The sequence below is a fragment of the Pristis pectinata genome, chromosome 7 (assembly GCF_009764475.1).
Source record: "Pristis pectinata isolate sPriPec2 chromosome 7, sPriPec2.1.pri, whole genome shotgun sequence".
NCBI lineage: Eukaryota > Metazoa > Chordata > Chondrichthyes > Rhinopristiformes > Pristidae > Pristis > Pristis pectinata.
The window spans coordinates 59122833-59141672 of record NC_067411.1 but is presented as its reverse complement, the minus strand read 5'-3'; the positions used below and the strand labels follow the sequence as shown (position 1 = coordinate 59141672).

Below are 18840 nucleotides of genomic sequence, written 5' to 3'. Positions count from 1 at the left end.
TACCTTTGTGCTGCTACATGTATCTAGAACATAGAACAGTACAGCACAGAACAGGCCCTTCGGCCCACAATGTTGTGCCGATCTAAATAAATTAGTAATCAAACACCCAATTAAATTAACCCCTTCTGCCTAAATATCCATATCCTTACATTTCCTGCACTCATGTGCCTATCTAAGAGCCTCTTGAATGCCCTTATTGTACTTGCCTCCATCACCACCCCAGGCAGCATATTCCAGGCACCCACCACTCTCTGTGTAAAGACCTTGCCCCACACATCTCCTTTGAACTTTCCCCTCTCACCTTAAATGCATGCCCTCTGGTATTAGACATTTCAACCCTGGGAAAAAGATACTGGGTGTCTAGTCTATCTATGCCTCTTATAATCTTATAAACCTCTATGATCTCCCCTCAGCCTCCACTGCTCCGGAGAAAACAACCCAAGTTTGTCCAACCTCTCCTTACAGCACATGCTCTCTAATCCAGGCAGCTTCCTGGTAAACCTCTTCTGCACCCTCTCCAAAGCCTCCACATCCTTCCTATAATGGGGCGACCAGAACTGAATGCAATACTCCAGATGTGGCCTAACTAGAGTTTTATAAAGCTGCAGCATAACTTCCTGATTCTTGAACTCAATGCCTTGACTAATAAAGGCAAGCATGCCATATGCCTTTACCACTATATCAACCTGTGTAGCCACCTTCAGGGAGCTATGAACTTGGACCCCAAGATCCCTCTGCTCGTCAACACTGTTAAGGGTCTTGCCATTAACAGTGTACTGTCTCTTTACATTTGATCTCCCAAGGAGCAACACTTCACATTTGGCCTGGTTCATCTGCCATTTCTCTGCCCACATCTGCAACTGATCTATATCCCGCTGTATCCTTTGCCAGTCTTCTACGCTATCCACACCACCACCAATCTTCGTATCATCTGCAAACTTACTAACCCATCCATCTACATTTTCATCCAGCATATTTATATATATTACAAATAGCAAAGGTCCCAGTACAGAGCCCTGCGGAACACCACTAGTCACAGACATCTGGCTAGAATAAGTCCCATTGACACTACCCTCCGTCTTCTATGGGCAAGCCAATTCTGAATCCAAATAGCCAAGTCACCGTGAATCCCATGCATCTTAATCTTTTGGACGAACCTCCCATGAGGGGCCTTATCAAATGCCTTACTAAAATCCATCTACAGCTCTACCTTCATCAACTCCTCAAAAAACTCCATCAAGTTAGTAAGACACTACTTGCTTGTACAAAGCCATGCTGACTATCCCTAATTAGGCCATGGTTTTTCAAATGCTCATAAATCCTATCCTGAAGAATCCTCTCCAGTAACTTCCCTACCACTGACGTGAGACTCACCAGTCTATAGTTATCAGGATTATCCCCGTTTCCCTTCTTGAATATAGAGCAACACTAGCTACTCGCCAGTCCTCCAGGACCTTGCCTGTGGCTGGAGGGAACATGAAGATCTTGGTCAAGGCCCCAGCAATCTCATCTCTTGCCCCTCTCAATAACCTGGCGTACATCCCATCAGGCCCTTAATGCTCTTTAAGAGACCCAACACTACCTCCTTCTTTATCTTGAACTGCCTTAGCATATGAGCACGCTCTGCACTGATCTTCCTATCCTCCACGTCCTTCTCCTTGGTAAATGCTGATGCAAAGTACCCATTAAGGATCTCACCCACATCTTCTGCCTCCAAGCACATATTCCCTCCTTCATCCTCTCCCTAGTTATCCTCTTGCTCTTAATGCATGCATAAAATGCCTTGGGATTCTCTTTAATCCTTCTTGCCAAGGACTTTTCATGGCCCCTCCTGGCTTTCCTAATTTCCTTCTTCAGTTCTTTTCTGGCTTCTGTATAATCCTGAAGGGCTCTGTTTGATCCTAGTTTCCTAAGCTTTACATACATTTCCTTTTTCTTCTTAACTAAATTCACCACCTCTCTTGACATCCAAGGTTCCCTTACCCTGCCATACTTGCCCTTCCTTCTTACTGGAACATACTTGTCCTGTACTTTCTGCAGTTGGTCTTTAAACACTTTCCACATGTCAGATGTGGACTTGCCCAAAAACAGCTGTTCTCAATCAACTTTCCCTAGTTCCTGCCTAATGCTCTCGTAATTTGCCCTGCTCCAATTTAATACTCTCCCTCAAGGTCCATACTTATCTTTTTCTATAGCTATCTTAAAACTTAAGGAGTTGTGATCACTGTTCTCTGTTCTCCCACTGAAAGGTGATGAGTGGAGGTATAGTTATAAACAGATCATCCTTTATTGAAGGCAATAACTCTCAACTAAACTGCAGCACTTGATACAGCAGTATATCCAGCTCTTAAAAGGTCCTCTACATACATAAAAAATATCAACTCAAAAAGAGCTGGACATGGATAAAAATGGATGCAATTTCAATAAATTTCAAGAGGACAAAGGTAGACCTGTTAAATGGGCAGATACATGACAGGTGAAATTTGGTGCAGAGAACTGTGAAAGTACATTTTGAAAGAAAAATGATGAAATGTAGAAAAAACTAAAAAAGGTACACTACAGCACAGGAACCGGCTCCTCAGCCCATCTTGCCCGTGCCGACCATAATGCCAATCTAACTAATCCCATCTGCCTGAACGTGGTTTGCATCTCTCTATTCCAGTCTGTTCAAGTGCCTGTCAAAATGACTCTTGAATGTTATCGTATCTGCTTCCATTACCTCCCCGCTGGCAACATGTTCCAGGCACCTGCCACTCTGTGTAAAATAACTTGCCCCAAAACCTCCTTTAAACTTTCCCCTCTCACCTTAAACCTACACCTTTTGGTATTTGACATTTCCACCCTGGGAAAAATACTCTTACTATCTACCCGATCTATGCCTCTCATAATTGTATATACTTCTATTATATCACCCCTCAGACGCTGAAGCTCCAGAGAAAACAATCCAAGTTTGTCCAACCTCTCCTTATAGTTAATATCCATGCAAAATTCTGGTGAACCTCTCTGTGCCCTCTCAAAAGCCTCCACATCTGTCCTGTAGTGTGGCAACCAGAACTGCACACAATACTCCAAATGTGGTCTAAGTTTTATATAGCTGCTCAATGCCCCAACCAATGAAGGCAAGCAAACTGTACACCTTCTTTACCACCCTATCCACCTGTGTTGCCATGTTCAGGGAGCTATGGACTTGTACCCCAAGATCCCTCTGTACATCAGTGCTTCCAAGGGTTCTGCCATTTACTATACACTTTCTTTTGGAATTTGACCTCCCCAAATGCAACACCTCACATTAGTCCGGATTAAACCCTACCTGCCATTTCTCTGCCCAAATTTCCAAATGATTTGTATCCTGCTGTATCGTTTGACAACCTTCCTCACTGTACAAAACCAATAATTTTCATGTTGTCTGCAAATTTATTAATCAGACCACCTACTTTTTCATCCGGATCATTTAACAACAAAGGTCCCAGCGCTGATCCTTGCAGAACACCACTGGTCACAGACCTCCAGTCAGAGAAACACCCCTCCACCTACCCTCTATTTTATATGTCCAAGACAATTTTATATCCAACTTGCCAACTCAGTGTGGATCCCATGTGACTCAATCTTCCAGACCAGCCTACCATGAGGGACCTTGACAAATGCTTTACAAAGTCCATATACTGTAGACATCATCCACTGCCCTACGCTCATCAATCATCTTTGTCACTTCCACAAAAGACTCAATCAAATTTGTGAGACAATACCACCCTGGTACAAAGCCATGCTGACATTCCCTAATGATTCCATGCTTTTCCAAATGCAAGTAAATCTTGTCCCTAACAATCTTCTCCAATAATTTTCCTACCAATGATACAAGGCTCCCCCTCTGCCTTTGGGTTGATACCTCTGGAAAGAGCTTCTCTCTGATTCTTACTACTTATAAATATGTACATCAAATCTCCTGCCTTGCAGAGTATATTCAACATTTCATGTTTTTATTTCTATCAACTAAGTAGAACATACGAAAGAGACTACAAGAACATGAACATGGGAGGGGGATGGGTGAGGGCAAGGTCACAGGACCCATCAATCCTGGCCCACTTTTACATGCTCACCCCCAACTTGTCCAATTTCTTCCAATTCCCATATCTCAGTCATATGCTGAATTTTTTTTTAATCTGATGCATTTAGGTCAAATTATAGGGCATAAATTGTGGCAAGACCTTTCATTTTACTCTTATACCCAAAACCCTTTGTAATGAAGTCTAACATAGCTCTTGCCTTTGTAACTGCTTGGTGTACAAGAACACAAAGGTCTCTGAAAGTTTACACTACATCAACTGGTTTTCCTTATCTACTCTTCTATTTATAGTATTTAAAACCTTAGATCTGTCAAACACAATTTTCCATTCATAACTGCTGACCCTAACTTATGACTTAGCTGTCCTACTACCATATGTCTAATAACAAATTCTAGCATGTTTCCAGCTATTTATGTCAGGCTAACCTGTCCATAGTACCATTTTCTCTTTTCTTCGATAATTAAGTTATGTGACCTTCTTTAGGGAGCATTCTAAAATCCAGAGAACCTTGAAATATCAAGACTAACACATTTACTAACTCTAGTTATCTCTTAAAAGCCTAGACTGAGCCATTAAATTCAGGGATATATCATTCTATGATTCCAATCTTTGTTTAATAGGTGATTAGATGGTATGAAAAAAGGATACTTTGATGACCAAAAAATGCTTGATAACATTAATATCAATACTGAATATAAATCAAGAGAGAGGACTATTACTGAACAGGCACAAATACAGCTTGTGCAATATTGGTAATCATACCCAACAAATGATACTATTAGCCTTGAGAAGATTACACAAAAATAATGAAAGGGCTTAGAAATATAGATAAGGATTTAGGGAAACAAAGATTTCAATGGAAGATGACAAAGTCTACATAATTAAGAAGGATGCTATATCCAATAATTCTGACAATTGGTATGACCTTATTTGAATTGAAAAATGGTGATGAAGATCACAATGGCAACTTCCTTTACATCTCAGTGAATAGCTTAGTCCTTTACCCACAAACAAGATTTAGCATGAACTCAGCTTAGAGGTGTTGTAATTGGTATCACCACATTTACTATGAAGAGGGAAAACAAAATTCAAGGCCAATCAGGACTCTTGATCAATCAGTGATTATTGCCATATGATATGAGCTGTATAAATTATGTATCAGCTTTGATTAATTGCAGCATAGGCCTGGCCTTGAGTTATACTTTATCTATCAACCACAAGGTCACTGCTACATGTGAGACTGTACCTCATTAAAGAGCCAGCAATTAAAAGCATGAGAAAAAGAAAATTGAACAAGTTATGCTACTCCTTGCAACATTACACTTCATTTCAGAATTAAGGGCATAGGTGATGAAGTAACATGTACACACACATATACATTCTAAATCACTTCACGTATTACCAGAAGTGTCAATGAAAATTCAGATTTTGAACACGCTGGTATGGACAGACCATTTTCAGTTGGTGTTACTCTATACTAATTTTCCCAGTCACAGAACAAAGCATTTTTTTTCATAATCAGGTCAAAGTCACAAATGTTCAAGTATTACTTACCGACCGTGACTGTTGCGTTTGGAAAGGAACAAACTGACCCGGAGGTGGAACATGAGGATGATGGTGCGGTGACAGATGTGGAGGGTGCAATATAAAGGGATCACTGGAGATAAGAGGAGGAAATGCAGCATACGAAACTGGCAGATGTTGTACAGAACACGCTTGAAGCATCTGGAGGGGAAAAAGAAAAATGTAACGTTTCAAATCATCACTGTTATAGGCACAGAGACATACATCATAGAAACAGGCCATTTGGCCCACCACATCCATGTCAACCAGTGGGCACCCATCTGCATTAATCTCATTACCTTCTAAGCCAAGGCAATTCATATGGTTGTCTAGGCACTTAAATGCAGTCAATGACCCTGCTTCCATCACTCTCTCAGGCAGGACATTCCAGGTACTTACTACTCTCTGGTAAAGTACCCCTCAGATCCCATCTAAATCTCTTACCTCTTACCCTAAATCTAGATTTATCAACCTCTAATATGGGAAAAATTTCCTGCAGTCTACCCTATCTATACCACTCAATTTTATAAACCTCAATCATCTTGCCTTTTAATTTCCTTTGTTCCATGGAAAACAGACCCAGCCTCTCCTCGTAACTGAAACACTCCAGCCCAGGCACCTTCCCAGTGAATCTCCTCTGTGCCCTCTCCAGCACTATCACATCTTTTTAAAGAGATGTTACACTTTAGTGAGTAAATTAAACTAATAATCTGTTGCTCATACTTTCAACTTTAAAAAGAAAACAGCTGAACATGAGCACTTCACACTTCTGAGATGAAAGTTTTCAGAAATACCTAAAATAATTGATTCAATCAGAGAAGGGTAAAAAAAAAGTCTAGTTACATGTCCTTACTGGAAAAAACAGAGACATTTCATGCTAGTTTAATAAAAAAAAATAGATGTTCAGCCAGGAATTTAACCAGGCTGGTTCTGTTGACCATAACTATGCTGCAGGAGGCAGTCCCCACTCCTTTAATGAACCAAGCTAGAAACCTCTGGAACAGGAAAACCATCACTTCCATTTCCTGCCCTAAACCAGCTAGAAGGTAGAAAATAAAACTTAGGCCAATACCTGAACCTTATTTACTTGGAGACAGTCATTCTTAGAGACACGAGAAGATTCTGAGAGACAGGATTTATGGGCATTTAGAGAAGCATAGGCTGATTAGGGACAGTCAGCATGGCTCATGAGCCTGATTGAATTCTTTGAGGATGTGACAAAGCACATTGATGAAGATAGAGCAGTGGATGTGGTGTACGTGGACTTTAGTAAGGCGTTTGATAAGGTTCCTCATGGAAGGCTTATTCAGAAAGTCAGGAGGCATGGGATCCGGGGAAACTTGGCTGTGTGGATTCAGAATTGGCTCGCCCATAAAAGATGGAGCATGTTCTGCCTGGTGGTTGGTGACCACTGTTGTTCTGCAGGGATCTGTTCTGGGACCCCTGCTCTTTGTGATTTTTATAAATGACTTGGATAAGGATGTGGAAGGGTGGGTTAGTTTGCTGATAATACAAAGGTTGGTGGTGTTGTGGATAGTGTAGAAGGTTGCTGTAAATTACAACAGGATATTGATAGAATGCCGGATAAGTGTGAAGTGAAACACTTCGGGAGATCCAATTCGAAGGCAGAATACAAGGTTAATGGCAGGACTCTTAGCAGTGTGGAGGAACAGAGGGATCTTGGGGTCCACATCCATAGATCCCTCAAGGTTGCCACGCAGGTCGACAGGGCTGTTAAGAAGGATGTTATTAAGAAGATGGAGTGTTGGCCTTCATTAGTCGGGGTAATGAGTTCAAGAGCCGCGAGGTGATGTTGCAGTTCTATAGAACTTTGGTCAGACCACACTTGGAGTATTGGGTTCAGTTCTGGTTGCTTCATTATAGAAATTATGTGGAAGCTTTAGAGAGGGTGCAGAGGAGATTTACCAGGATGCTGCCTGGATTGGAGAGCATGTCTTATGGGGATAGGTTGAGAGAGCTAGGGCATTTCTCTTTGGAGATAAGGAGGATGAGAGGTGACTTGATAGAGGTGTACAAGATGATAAGAGGCATAGATCGAGTAGACAGTCAGAGACTTTTTCCCAGTGCCACAATGGCTAACACGAGGGGACATAATTTTAAGGTGATTGGAGGAAGATATAAGGGGGTTGTGAGGGGTAAGGTTTTTTTTTACACAGAGAGTGGTGGGTGCGTGGAATGCACTGCCGCCAGAGGTTGTGGGGGCAGATACATTAGTGATTTAAGGGACTCTTAGACAGACACATGAATGATAGAAAAATAGGGGGCTATGTGGGAGGGAAGGGTTAGATAGATTTTAGAGCAGGATAAAATGTCAGCACAACATTGTGGGCCAAAGGTCCTGTACTATGCTGTAGTGTTCTATGTTATCCACAATGCTGTATTTTTCAATAGTTTGCCGAGAGTCTGTTCGATTTGAAATCTTATGCAGGTACAAGGAAGTTACAAGGTAAAATCATAATCAATCAAACCACATTGGTGCATATCTTCTGCCTAAGCAACTGACTCTAATCACTCTTACTCTCCCTATTCCCATAACCCTTTATTTCCTTCATCATCACTCGTTTATCCAATCTAATCTCAAATGTAGGCATCATTTCCACTTACACCACTAACCCTGGAAATGAATTTATGTGGTTGTACACAGACTCATTATTTTCTGCTAGTTCTTATAAGCCATATTTTCTGACAAAAAAAAAACAGCTTTCAGTTTATTCAAAGCAGCAGCAGTTACACCTTTAATCAGAATTTACAGTTTTCTCTACTACAGATGGCTAGCCTAACTGGCCTGTAATTACTTTGATTATCTGTCTCATTTTTCAAAAAAAAACTTTAACATATACTGACTTTTAACATCCAAGTATAATTTCCATACTACCATTTCTCCTCCATCATTCTAATGATAAAAATCATCAGACCATGACACTGCATTAAAAAACTAAACATCAAGAAACTAACTTACCTAATAATGTTCCAATCATCAATCTCAAAATTACTCATTTGTGCTCAACCATTTTAGGATTCACCCCTTCTCAGACAGCCTTCCCATTGGTAAAGATTGGGACAAAATAATTATTACCCTCAAATACTTTGATCTTTTAAAAAACTGAAAATTCCCTTCGCTCAGCAGGTTTCACTTCATTTTTAACTTTTTTTAAATTAATATTTCAGACCCATTTTATGCTCCCTCTAATGCTTTGAGAACTTGTTACTTCATATCTTCTCAGCTTTTTTTCCCCTCCACTCTTAAACCAGTTCTCATTATAATTCATTATCATTTTTATAATCCTCATCATCCCTCTTCAATAATTGGATTCTAACCCATTATTTATCTTTGGTATCCCTGCAGTCCTGTCTTCCAGTTGTTCTAATTCTTGGATATGCAGAAGCCAACTGCCATTCCTGGATAATGCCAAATGAGAAAAATGCAACAATGGAGCACAAAAGAATCACAGCATGGAATGAAAAGAGTGCTGAATTGGAAGAAGTTAGAAATGAAAAAAGCTCTTTTGGATATCGACTACTCACATTAACGTACATTAGCGCAGCAGCTTCTTGGAGAGCCACTGGAAGCAGGAGCCTCAGTTTTGTCCAAAGTAGGAACTCAAGACCTGAGCCTAACTAAATTGACCACTAGTGCATGCATTCTGATTTTGACATATTTTAAAAGATAAAAGATATTATAATAAGTCAGATTCCAAGACTGGTGTCTGAATTTCTTAATTTTACTTTCAAAATTTGTGCAGCTGTTCTAATGAACGCTGTCTCCAGCCAATTTTCTTGGAGGCAGGCTCACTAACATGTGGTAGTGGGTGCCTAGGTCAATCTATATTGTTGCTGTGCCTCAAGGATGGGGAGCAAGAAGAGACTGATTGCAGACACTGCAATGAGCGGATGTTGCTAGCAGATAAACAATTAACCTTGTCTAAGATTTCAGAATCCTATCTTGCCTAATGTGATCCACTGCTCCTTCCCATGCTGCTTTAAATATTAAGTCCTCTCCTCTGCTTTGGAAGCACTCCTGTCATTCAGTATTAACACGATGCCAACCTTCAACTGAAACCCTGCCAAAAGATGGGCAACTTGGTCAATACTTCTCACCATTTCTACTGCAAGGACCCGCAAGTGGCAGGGAACATCAGCCAGCTATTAGAATGATGCCTGAATCATCTCTCACCCCGACTGTTCTATTACTGCTAGAAATCAAGTATTTGTAGGGAGAAAACTTTAGCCCACAAACTTTGCAATTTAAAACAACTTAAATCTAAACTAGACAATAAGTTCTACCTACAAAGTAACCACCAACAAAGTAACACCCAACAGTTTTCTGCAATACTTTGTAGGCAAAATGTCTTCAATTTGTTACTGATTCATAAAACAAATTCTAAAATAAACATTTCCATGAAAATCCACACATTCTACTTATCTTGTTCTGTTTCTTATTAGTCAGAATGACAACAGTAATACTAACCGGAGGAGGTACACTGCACACAGGATAATGTTGTCCACTAAATACGACTGAACACCCTGGAACTTGTTGTGTGTTACACGCTGGGATGTGCTGTCCTGTGCAAAGTGGGATACCATGTGGTGCTACAGTAGTAACAGTATATGAGACAGGAACAGTGCCCTGATGAATCTGCACATTAAAAAAATAAAACACAGAAAAATTAATATTCAAAGACTGGAAAAATCATTCATAGTACAATATTCTTGGCTGAAACTTGAAAATCATTTCCTATGTGCTCTGTAACTTGGACATTGGCCTTGTGGTAAAATATATTACTATAATTTACACTCGTGTAGGCTCAGTAGACAATCTTGATTTATATTACTTTGCATGACTGTATTTACGTGAAGTCAGTTGGTGCAGGCCTGATGACAAAGTCTACTAAAAATGTTTGCATTACATTTTATTTGGTCCAATGAAAAAAATGTACATGACCTTGATTAAACTGATGATATTCATAATTGTTATCAGCTCCACAGCTGAAGTTGACAACAAATCATGCACATAGTCTACCCAACAAAGTTGGGTTTAGAGTCTAAAAAGTCCAACACACCAAATTGTAATGGACATCTAGTCAACTTGTTCCATGGGCTCACTCCCACTAGGGTAGAGTTTTCCCAAAACATTTAAGTTTTACTGTCATTCAGAAGAGATAATTGTTCTGCACCCAAATCAAAACTCAGGTCACTGAAGTGAATGTGTTTTCCTGACCACCACACAGTTAGCTCATTATCCATTTTTACATTAAGTTGTATTCATCTTTGAAAATTCAATTCCATTTTTATTTTCATTAATTTCACTATTTAATTGCTCATACTGTCAAATAAAGTAATTGTTTTTATAGCAACCATTAAGGAAGTAGATTTAGAAAATTAATCAGGCCAGGATGGATTTAATAGCATAACAGAGACAATAATGGAAATTTTCCTCATTCATCAATCTCCACAATTAAGATTTGTCATTGCCTACTCTGAAGGCTGGAGGGCGTGGGCTGGGGAAAAAGCGGGGTAGCCAGTGCTTGCATCCGCTAGAGTTTAGAAGAGTGAGAGGGTCTTAATTGAAACATAAACGATACTGAGGGGTTTTGAATGAGGGGATATGGAGAGAATGTTTCCTTGTGTTCCACAGGGATCTGTACTGGGACCTCTGCTGTTTGTGATGTTTATAAATGACTTGCATGAAAACATGGATGGGTGGGTTAGTACAAAGATGGGTGGTGTTGTGGACAGTGTAGAAGATTGCCAAAAGATACAGATCAGTTGCAGATATGGGCAGAGAAATAGCAGATGGAGTTTAATCCGGCCAAATGCGAGATGTTGCACTTTGGGAGATCAAACGTAAAGGGACAGCACACAGTTAATGGCAGGACCTTGGGGTCCAAGTCTATAACTCCCTGAAAGTGGCTGCATGAGTTGTTAGGGAAGAAAGAGGGTGTATGGCATGCTTGCCTTTATTAGTTGAGGTATTGAGCCAGGAAGTTATGTTGCAGCTTTATAAAACTGCATCTGGAGTATTGCATTCAGTTCTGCTAGCTTCATTATAGGAAGGAGGTGGCGGCAGCTTTGGAGAGGGTGCAGAAGAGGGTTATCAGGATGATGCCTGGATTAGAGGACATGTGATATGAGGAGAGGTTGGACAAACCTAGGTTCTTTTCTCTGGAGCGGTGGAGGCTGAGGGGAGACCTGATAGAAGTTTAAAAGATTACGTGGGGCATAGATAAAGAAGAAAGCCATTATTTTTTTCTCAGGGTCAAAATGTCTAATACCAGAAGGCATGCATTTAAGGCGAGAGGGGGTAGGTTCAAAGGAGATGTGCAGGGCAAGTTTTGTGTTTTTTTAAACAGAGTGGTGGGTGCCTGCAATGCACTGCCAGTGGTGGTAGTGAAGAACAAATTTGATAGAAATGTTTAAGAGGCCCTTAGATAGGCACTTGAATTTGCAGAGAATGGAGGGATATGGACATTATGTAGGCAGAAGGGATTAGTTTAGTTAGGCATTTAATTATTAGTTTAATTAGTTCAGCACATTATCGTGGGCCGAGGGCTTGTTCCTGTGCTGTACTGTTCTATATTCTATGTTCTTATGGAAGAATCTAGAACTATGGGTCTCCATTTAAAAAGAATGGGTCATCCATTTAGGAAAGCGATGATGCAAATCTCAGATGGCTGAAAATCTTGGAACTCTTTCTGAAAAAGCAGAATTTTTAAGGAAGCAGAGCTGGATAAATTCTTGATAAGCAAGAGGGTGAAAGGTTACTGCCAATAGAGGGGAATATGGAGTTGAGGTTACAATCAGATCAGCCATGATCCTATTAAATGAAGGAGCAGGCTCAAGGGACAAATTGGCCTATTCTTCCTCCTAATTCTTACTGTAAGTTACCTGGGATGATTGTAGAGCAGTTTCCCTCACTGCTCAGCTCATTCTCAACTGCATCTGAAGTCTTTCTACAATTGCTGGTTGTAATTAATGGTACACAAGAAATTTGTTTCCATCTTTTCATAATTTATTTTTACAGTTTTGAGATTTACTTAGTCTCATCTTAATCTGAAGTGGTGGAGATGTGGTCAATAAATTCCCCATTCAATATTTTGAGCAAACATGCAAAATTTTGAAAGTTATCAGGTAGTGAACATTTTTATAACACTTCAATACTGGCCCATGAAGATCAAGTTAGTTCTTGTGGTTCACCACCAGTTGTTTATGATGCTGGTTATGACAGTACTCTCACTTCAGGTGGACAGTTGATTCAGGGTTCATATCATACACCACTGACAAAAATATGGGTTGACATTATTGTACAGATGAGAGGGTGCTGTATTGTTAAAGGTTCTGTCTTTCAGATTGGATCTTATACCTAGGCCCCACCTCAGATGAACACAATAGGGCCATTGTGAAGAGCAACAGGGAAGTTATCCCTGGTTCCTTCCCAATATTTATCCCCACCCCCCCCACCCCCAGAAACCAAGATTGCAAATATAGAATAACGGATCAGTATTATATTGTTGTTTGTGGGATTGTGCTATGCATCAACTGCTTCTTACAACACAACAGTGAATATGCCTCCAAGTGCTTCATTGACTGCAAAAGATTTTGAAACGTCCAAAAAGGAGCATCCAAGGCATACATCAGTAGTGCATGTTTGGCTGCAGAGTATTTCTGCCCAGTCTGTTGCAGTAAGTCATGTGGGGTCTGCACTCTCCTCTTCCCCACCTACACTTACTTAAAGTGGCAACTTGATCTCCAAAGTCTTCTCTTGTTCAACAAGGCCAGTATTCCCTCTTTAAATGAGTGCCAGGTCAGCCTGTTTCATCATGATGCCAGGTTTAACAGCTATCACAACTTCCATTTTGAAAGACTGTACCAATTTTACTCAAACAATGAAAAACATTCAATACCCATTAAAAAGATACTAGAATATTAGCTTAGAAAAACTATCCTTTTTGAATTAACTAAAACACTTTAAACTAGAATACAGTTAAAAATAAATATTTAAGTTATCTCCATTAATTCAAAAATGTACATTAACTGAAACTTGCCTCCATGAGAGATAGGCAAGTTTCACATATTTACATTGAAATGAATGGAGCTTCTGAAACTAGATTAGGCTCGGTAGGCAGAATTCCATAAGGAGTCCATCAAAGCAGTTGAAAAAAATAGTAGAAAGAACATCTCAAGAAGTTTTGTGCTAGGGCATTTGCATGACTGGCCCTCAGAAGTGATTTGCATAGTCAGTCTTTCCCTGCCCATATAAACATCACTCACAGTCTATGTGTCACCTACAATGAGACAAGTAACATCATTTGCAAAGCCTTTCTCCAAAATATCACTTACAAACACCTGGAATCTGTTCTATACAATCTACTGGATAACTGCAATTCCACAGAAAACAGCTTTATTGCTCAGCTCCTCCAATCTCCAAAGACCTTGGATTTCAGAATTTTCAGAACAAGTGCATCCAATTCCAGATCAGTAAAAATACATTTCCAGGAAAGTATCAACAGATTAACATTTCCCCCAGAAGTTCAGTATCTTGGAAGACCGACACAATCACTCCCAGCATCAAAGACCTGGTTTTTGTCCAAATCCTTCAAATGATACAAGAAGTGACCGTTTCTATAGCACTGTGGAAACTCCTCCACTGCAAGCTCACCTTAACATCTCTTAAGTGCCTACTTCTGGTGTGAGTGATTCCAGTGAATAAACCCTTCATGGAATTGGAATTAGAACTGGTTTATTGTCACATGTATTGAGGTACAGTGAAAAATTTGTCTTGCATACCATTCATACAGATCAATTCTTTGCACAATGCATTTACGTAGTACAAGGTATGACAGAATGCAGAATAAAGTGTTACTGTTGCAGAAAAAGTGCAGTGCAGGTAGACCATAAGATGCAAGGTCATAACGAGGTAGATTGTGAGGTCAAGAGTCCATCCAATCATACTAGGGAACTTTTCAATAGTCTTATAACAGCGGGATAGAAGCTGTCCTTGAGCCTGGTGGTTTGTGCTTTCAGACTTTTGTATGTTCTGCCCATTGGGAGAGGGGAGAAGAGAGAATGTCTGGGGTGGGTGGGGTCTTCGATTATGCTGGTTGGTTTCCCGAGGCAGTGAGAAGTAGAGACAGAGTCCATGGAAAGGAGGCTGGTTTCCGTGATGTGCTGAGCCGTGTCCACAACTGTTTGCAGTTTCTTATGGTCACAGGCTGAGGGTTGCCATACTGAGCCATGAAGCATCTGGATTGGATGCTTTTTATCGTGCATCGATAAAAATTGGTAAGGGTCAAAGGGGACACACCAAATTTCTTTAGCCTCCTGAGGAAGCAGAGGTGCTGGTGAGCTTTCTTGGCCATTGTGTCCACGTGGTTGGATCAGGACAGGCTATTGGTGAACTTGAAGCTCTCAACTCTCGTGATCTCAGAACTATTGATGTAGACAGGAGCATGTGCACTGCCCCTTTCCTGAAGTCAATAACCAGTTCTTTTGCTTTGCTGACATTGAGGGAAAGGTTGTTGTCATGACATCATGTCACTAGGCTCTCTATCTCCTTCCTGCACTCTGACTCATCATTATTTGAGATATGGCCTACTACAGTGGTATCATCTGCAAACTTGTAGATGGAGTTAGAGCAGAATCTGGCCATGCAGTCATGAGTGTATAGGGAGTAAAGGGCTGAGGATGCAGCCTTGTGGGGTACCAGTGTTGAGAATAATTGTGGCAGAGTTGTCACTGCCTGTCCTCACTGATTGTGGTCTGTTGGTCCAGAAGTCAAGGATCCAGCTGCAAACAGAGGTGTTGAGTGCCAGGTCTTGGATTTTGGAAACGGGTTTGCTTGGAATTATAGTATTGAAGACAGAGCTGCAGTCAATAAACAATAATCTGACATAGGTATCTTTACTGTCCAGATGCTCCAGAGATTCCCCAAATGCATCCCAAAATTGGATTCCTCATGAAATCCAGCAGTGGAATGTGAACTTACTACAATTTCCCAGAAGTTATGCTGGGGAATTTGATGAACCTGTGTCAGGCTGAGTTAATTTATTTCAATAGCAAAACCCTGGGAGGAAGGCAGGCAAGTATTATTTACATTTTTATAATTTATTTTTGCTTTAATATTTCTAATTGTTTAAAAATATTTAAGTGTGCAAGTGCTTTAATTTTACTTTTTGAAATCATTTTAAACTGTTAATTTTCAGTCCTTGAATGCATGATTCAGAAATGTAGTCCATGACAGAATTAGGGGTGTTTAAGAACACAAGACAATAGGAGAAGGAGTAAGCCACCAGGCCCATCAAGCCTGTCCTGCTATTCAACATGATCATGGCTGATCTACGCTGGCCTCAACTCCTTTTTTGTTCCAGTTCCCCATAACCCTCAATCTTTCAAATATTTATCTATCTCCAGCTTAAATCTATCTAATGATCTGGCCTCCACCATCCTTGGGGACAGAATTCCAGAGAATCACTACCCTTTGAAAGAAGACATTTCCTTGTATCTCATTAAGTAGGCAAAAAAAGTTTTCAGCCATTTTGTGGGGAGGTTTGTTGAAATATTAGCTGATTGAAATCAGTAATGCCCATGATGAAGGCAGAAGTCTCTATTCTGTTGGCCATGTTTGACACAAATCCTGGACAGAAGATAAAGTGGTTATTTTCTACAAAGTGTCAATGTTTTCGCAAGCAAATTTGAAATCCCCCTCTAATAAAAATCCTACAATAACTAAAGACATACATTCCCCTCCTGTCGTTTTCACAATTTATCAGAAATTGATTGGGTTAATCATTGTAAGACATTATTTTCTTACCATGTGCTTCAATAAAAATTCACAGTGCAAAAGATGCTTTAAGTACATGGTGCATATTTGGAGTAAATATGGATTAAAATTTTTATTCTGTTATAAATGAGGCACCATAACTTCATGAATCTAATATTTACTAAGTGAAAGCCTTTTCAAAGAAGATTAATATAGAATCATATCATTTTTCAGCTCATTCTATTTCTGTTAGTTTTCTCTCCAATGTCCCATAAATCTCGTCTTCTGTTTCAAATAATTACTCCCTTAAAAAATTATTATAGAATTGTAGCCAAACACAACGCGTTCCCGAAAGGAAAACTTGGAGACGTTGTGGCTGAATCGGAGCACACTTTACTGTGTGAAGCAAAGATACCTGAGGGCCTCTCCGGCGGACATAATGTCAGGATCCTGCCAGAAGGCCCGCCCCACAGTTCGCTCACAATGTGCTACCGCGCAGCCGCCAATGGCAGTTTGAGTCTCATAAGTATGGGCCGCTACAGAATTTGCTTTCAAAATTGTCTGCCGCTGTCCTACCATGCTGCTGCACAAAAAACTCTCCTAACCACTTCCTTTGTTATTTTTGGGGTGGTGTTAAATTTATGTTCTCTGCTTACCTCAGAATACATAAAGTAGAGCAGTAGGCTATATGACCTTTCAAACCTGTACCACCATTCAACAAAGCCACAGTTGACCTGAACTTTGCCTTAGCTGCACTTTCCTACCTGTTTGTCCTCACCCATTTAGTCCAAAAGTCTATTTCAGCCTTCAAAGCTCTCTGGGATAGAGAATTAAAAAAAACTGAGTGAAGAAAATTCCTCTCATTCATCTCTTTAAAGCCTAGCTCCTTAAACTGAAACAACAGATCTGGATTCCTTCTCAAAGAAAGCTTCCTTTTGGTGTTTATAACCTCTCAAGCCCTTCAGAATACTACATTTCAAAAAGATTTCCTCTCATTCTCCGAAGCCTCAATGAACACAGGGCCAACCTGCTCAAACACGTCTCATAAGACAATCCTTCACTCTAGAAATAACTTATTGAGAAACAAAGGACTGCAGATGCTGGAATCTAGATGAAAAACACGATGCTCTAGGAACTCAGCAGGCCAGGCAGCATCCATGGAGAGAAACAGGTGGTCAATGTTTCGGGTCAGGACCCTTCTTCAGGACTGAAGGTAGGAAAAGGGGAATCCCAATATATAAGAGGGAAAAGCAGAGCAGTGATAGGTGGACAAATGAGGGGAGGCGGGGTGGGCAGAAGGTGGTCTGGTAGATGCAGATAAGAGGTAGTGATAGGCAGGTGCGGGGGAGGAGGGGAGAGCAGATCCACTGGGGGATGGGTCAAAGGTAAGAAGAGAAAGGAAAAAAAAGTGGGAAAAAAAGCTAGGAAAAGGAAGAAGCAGCATTGTGGGGGAAGTGGGGGGTGGGGATTATTTGAAGAGGGTGAATTCAATGTTCATGCCGATTCTGCAAGATTCCAAGACGAAAAATGAGGTGCTGTTCCTCCAGTTTGCGCTTGGAATTCTCCTGGCAGTGGAGGAGGCTGAGTACTGACATATCAGTGATAGTGTGAGAGGGGGACTGGCAACGGGGAGTTGCAGATCGCAGTTACGGAGAGAGCGCAGGTGTTCTGTGAAACAGTCACCTAGTCTGCGTTTGGTCTCACCCATGTAGAGTAGACCACACTTAAGAGCACTGAATGCAGATGATATTAAGGGAGGTGCCGGTGAATTTCTGTCTGACTTGAAAGGAACGCACATTCAAAATATTGAACCTTCTCTAGTGCAGGTATACTCTTCCCTAAATAAGGAGACAAAATTGTACAGCAAAACAGGTGTGATTTCAACAATGCCCAGTATAGTTGTAGCTAGACTTCCCTAAATTTATACTCCTCCACAGCTTGCAATAAAGGCTAATTTTTCACTTCCTTAATTATTCACTCTACCTGCATGCTAATTCTGTGTTCCATGTACAAGGACACCAGGAAGTATTTATTCATGTTTTAAGTATCACAAGCAAGGTCAGCATTTATTGCCCATTCCTAATTGCCCTTGAAATTGGTAGTGAATCACCTTGAACCACTGCAGTCCTTCTGGTGAAGGCACTCCCACAATGAAGTTAGGCAGGATGTTCTAGTCTTTAGAGACAGTAATAATAAAAGAACAGCAATATACTTCCAAGTCAGGATGAAGAGAAACATGGAGAGAAACCTGCAAAGTGTGGTATTTCCTTGTGCTTGTTGCCCTTGACCTTGAGAGTAAAGGTAACAGGTTTGGAAGGTTTTGGCAGAGTAACTGAGGTTGTAACTGCAATGCATTTTGAAGGTGGCACATGCTGAAGCCATTGTATGCCAATGGTGGAGAGACTAAATGTTTAGGGCTAGGTAAGAGCCTAATTG

The 18840-nt window shown here is 40.5% G+C and overlaps 1 protein-coding gene across 7 annotated transcripts in view; it reads right to left on the bottom strand.

Moving 5' to 3' along the window:
• The window catches only part of LOC127572194 (E3 ubiquitin-protein ligase RNF38), a 301536-nt gene that overhangs the window by 26547 nt on the left and 256149 nt on the right, over positions 1 to 18840 (bottom strand). For all 7 annotated transcript variants that reach the window (XM_052019112.1, XM_052019111.1, XM_052019113.1 and 4 more), the window contains 2 exons: positions 10117 to 10284; positions 5619 to 5789 (listed from right to left, as the gene is read on the bottom strand). In XM_052019112.1, coding sequence (XP_051875072.1) covers positions 5619 to 5789; positions 10117 to 10284 — 339 coding nt within the window. The remainder of the gene's footprint in view (positions 1 to 5618; positions 5790 to 10116; positions 10285 to 18840) is intronic.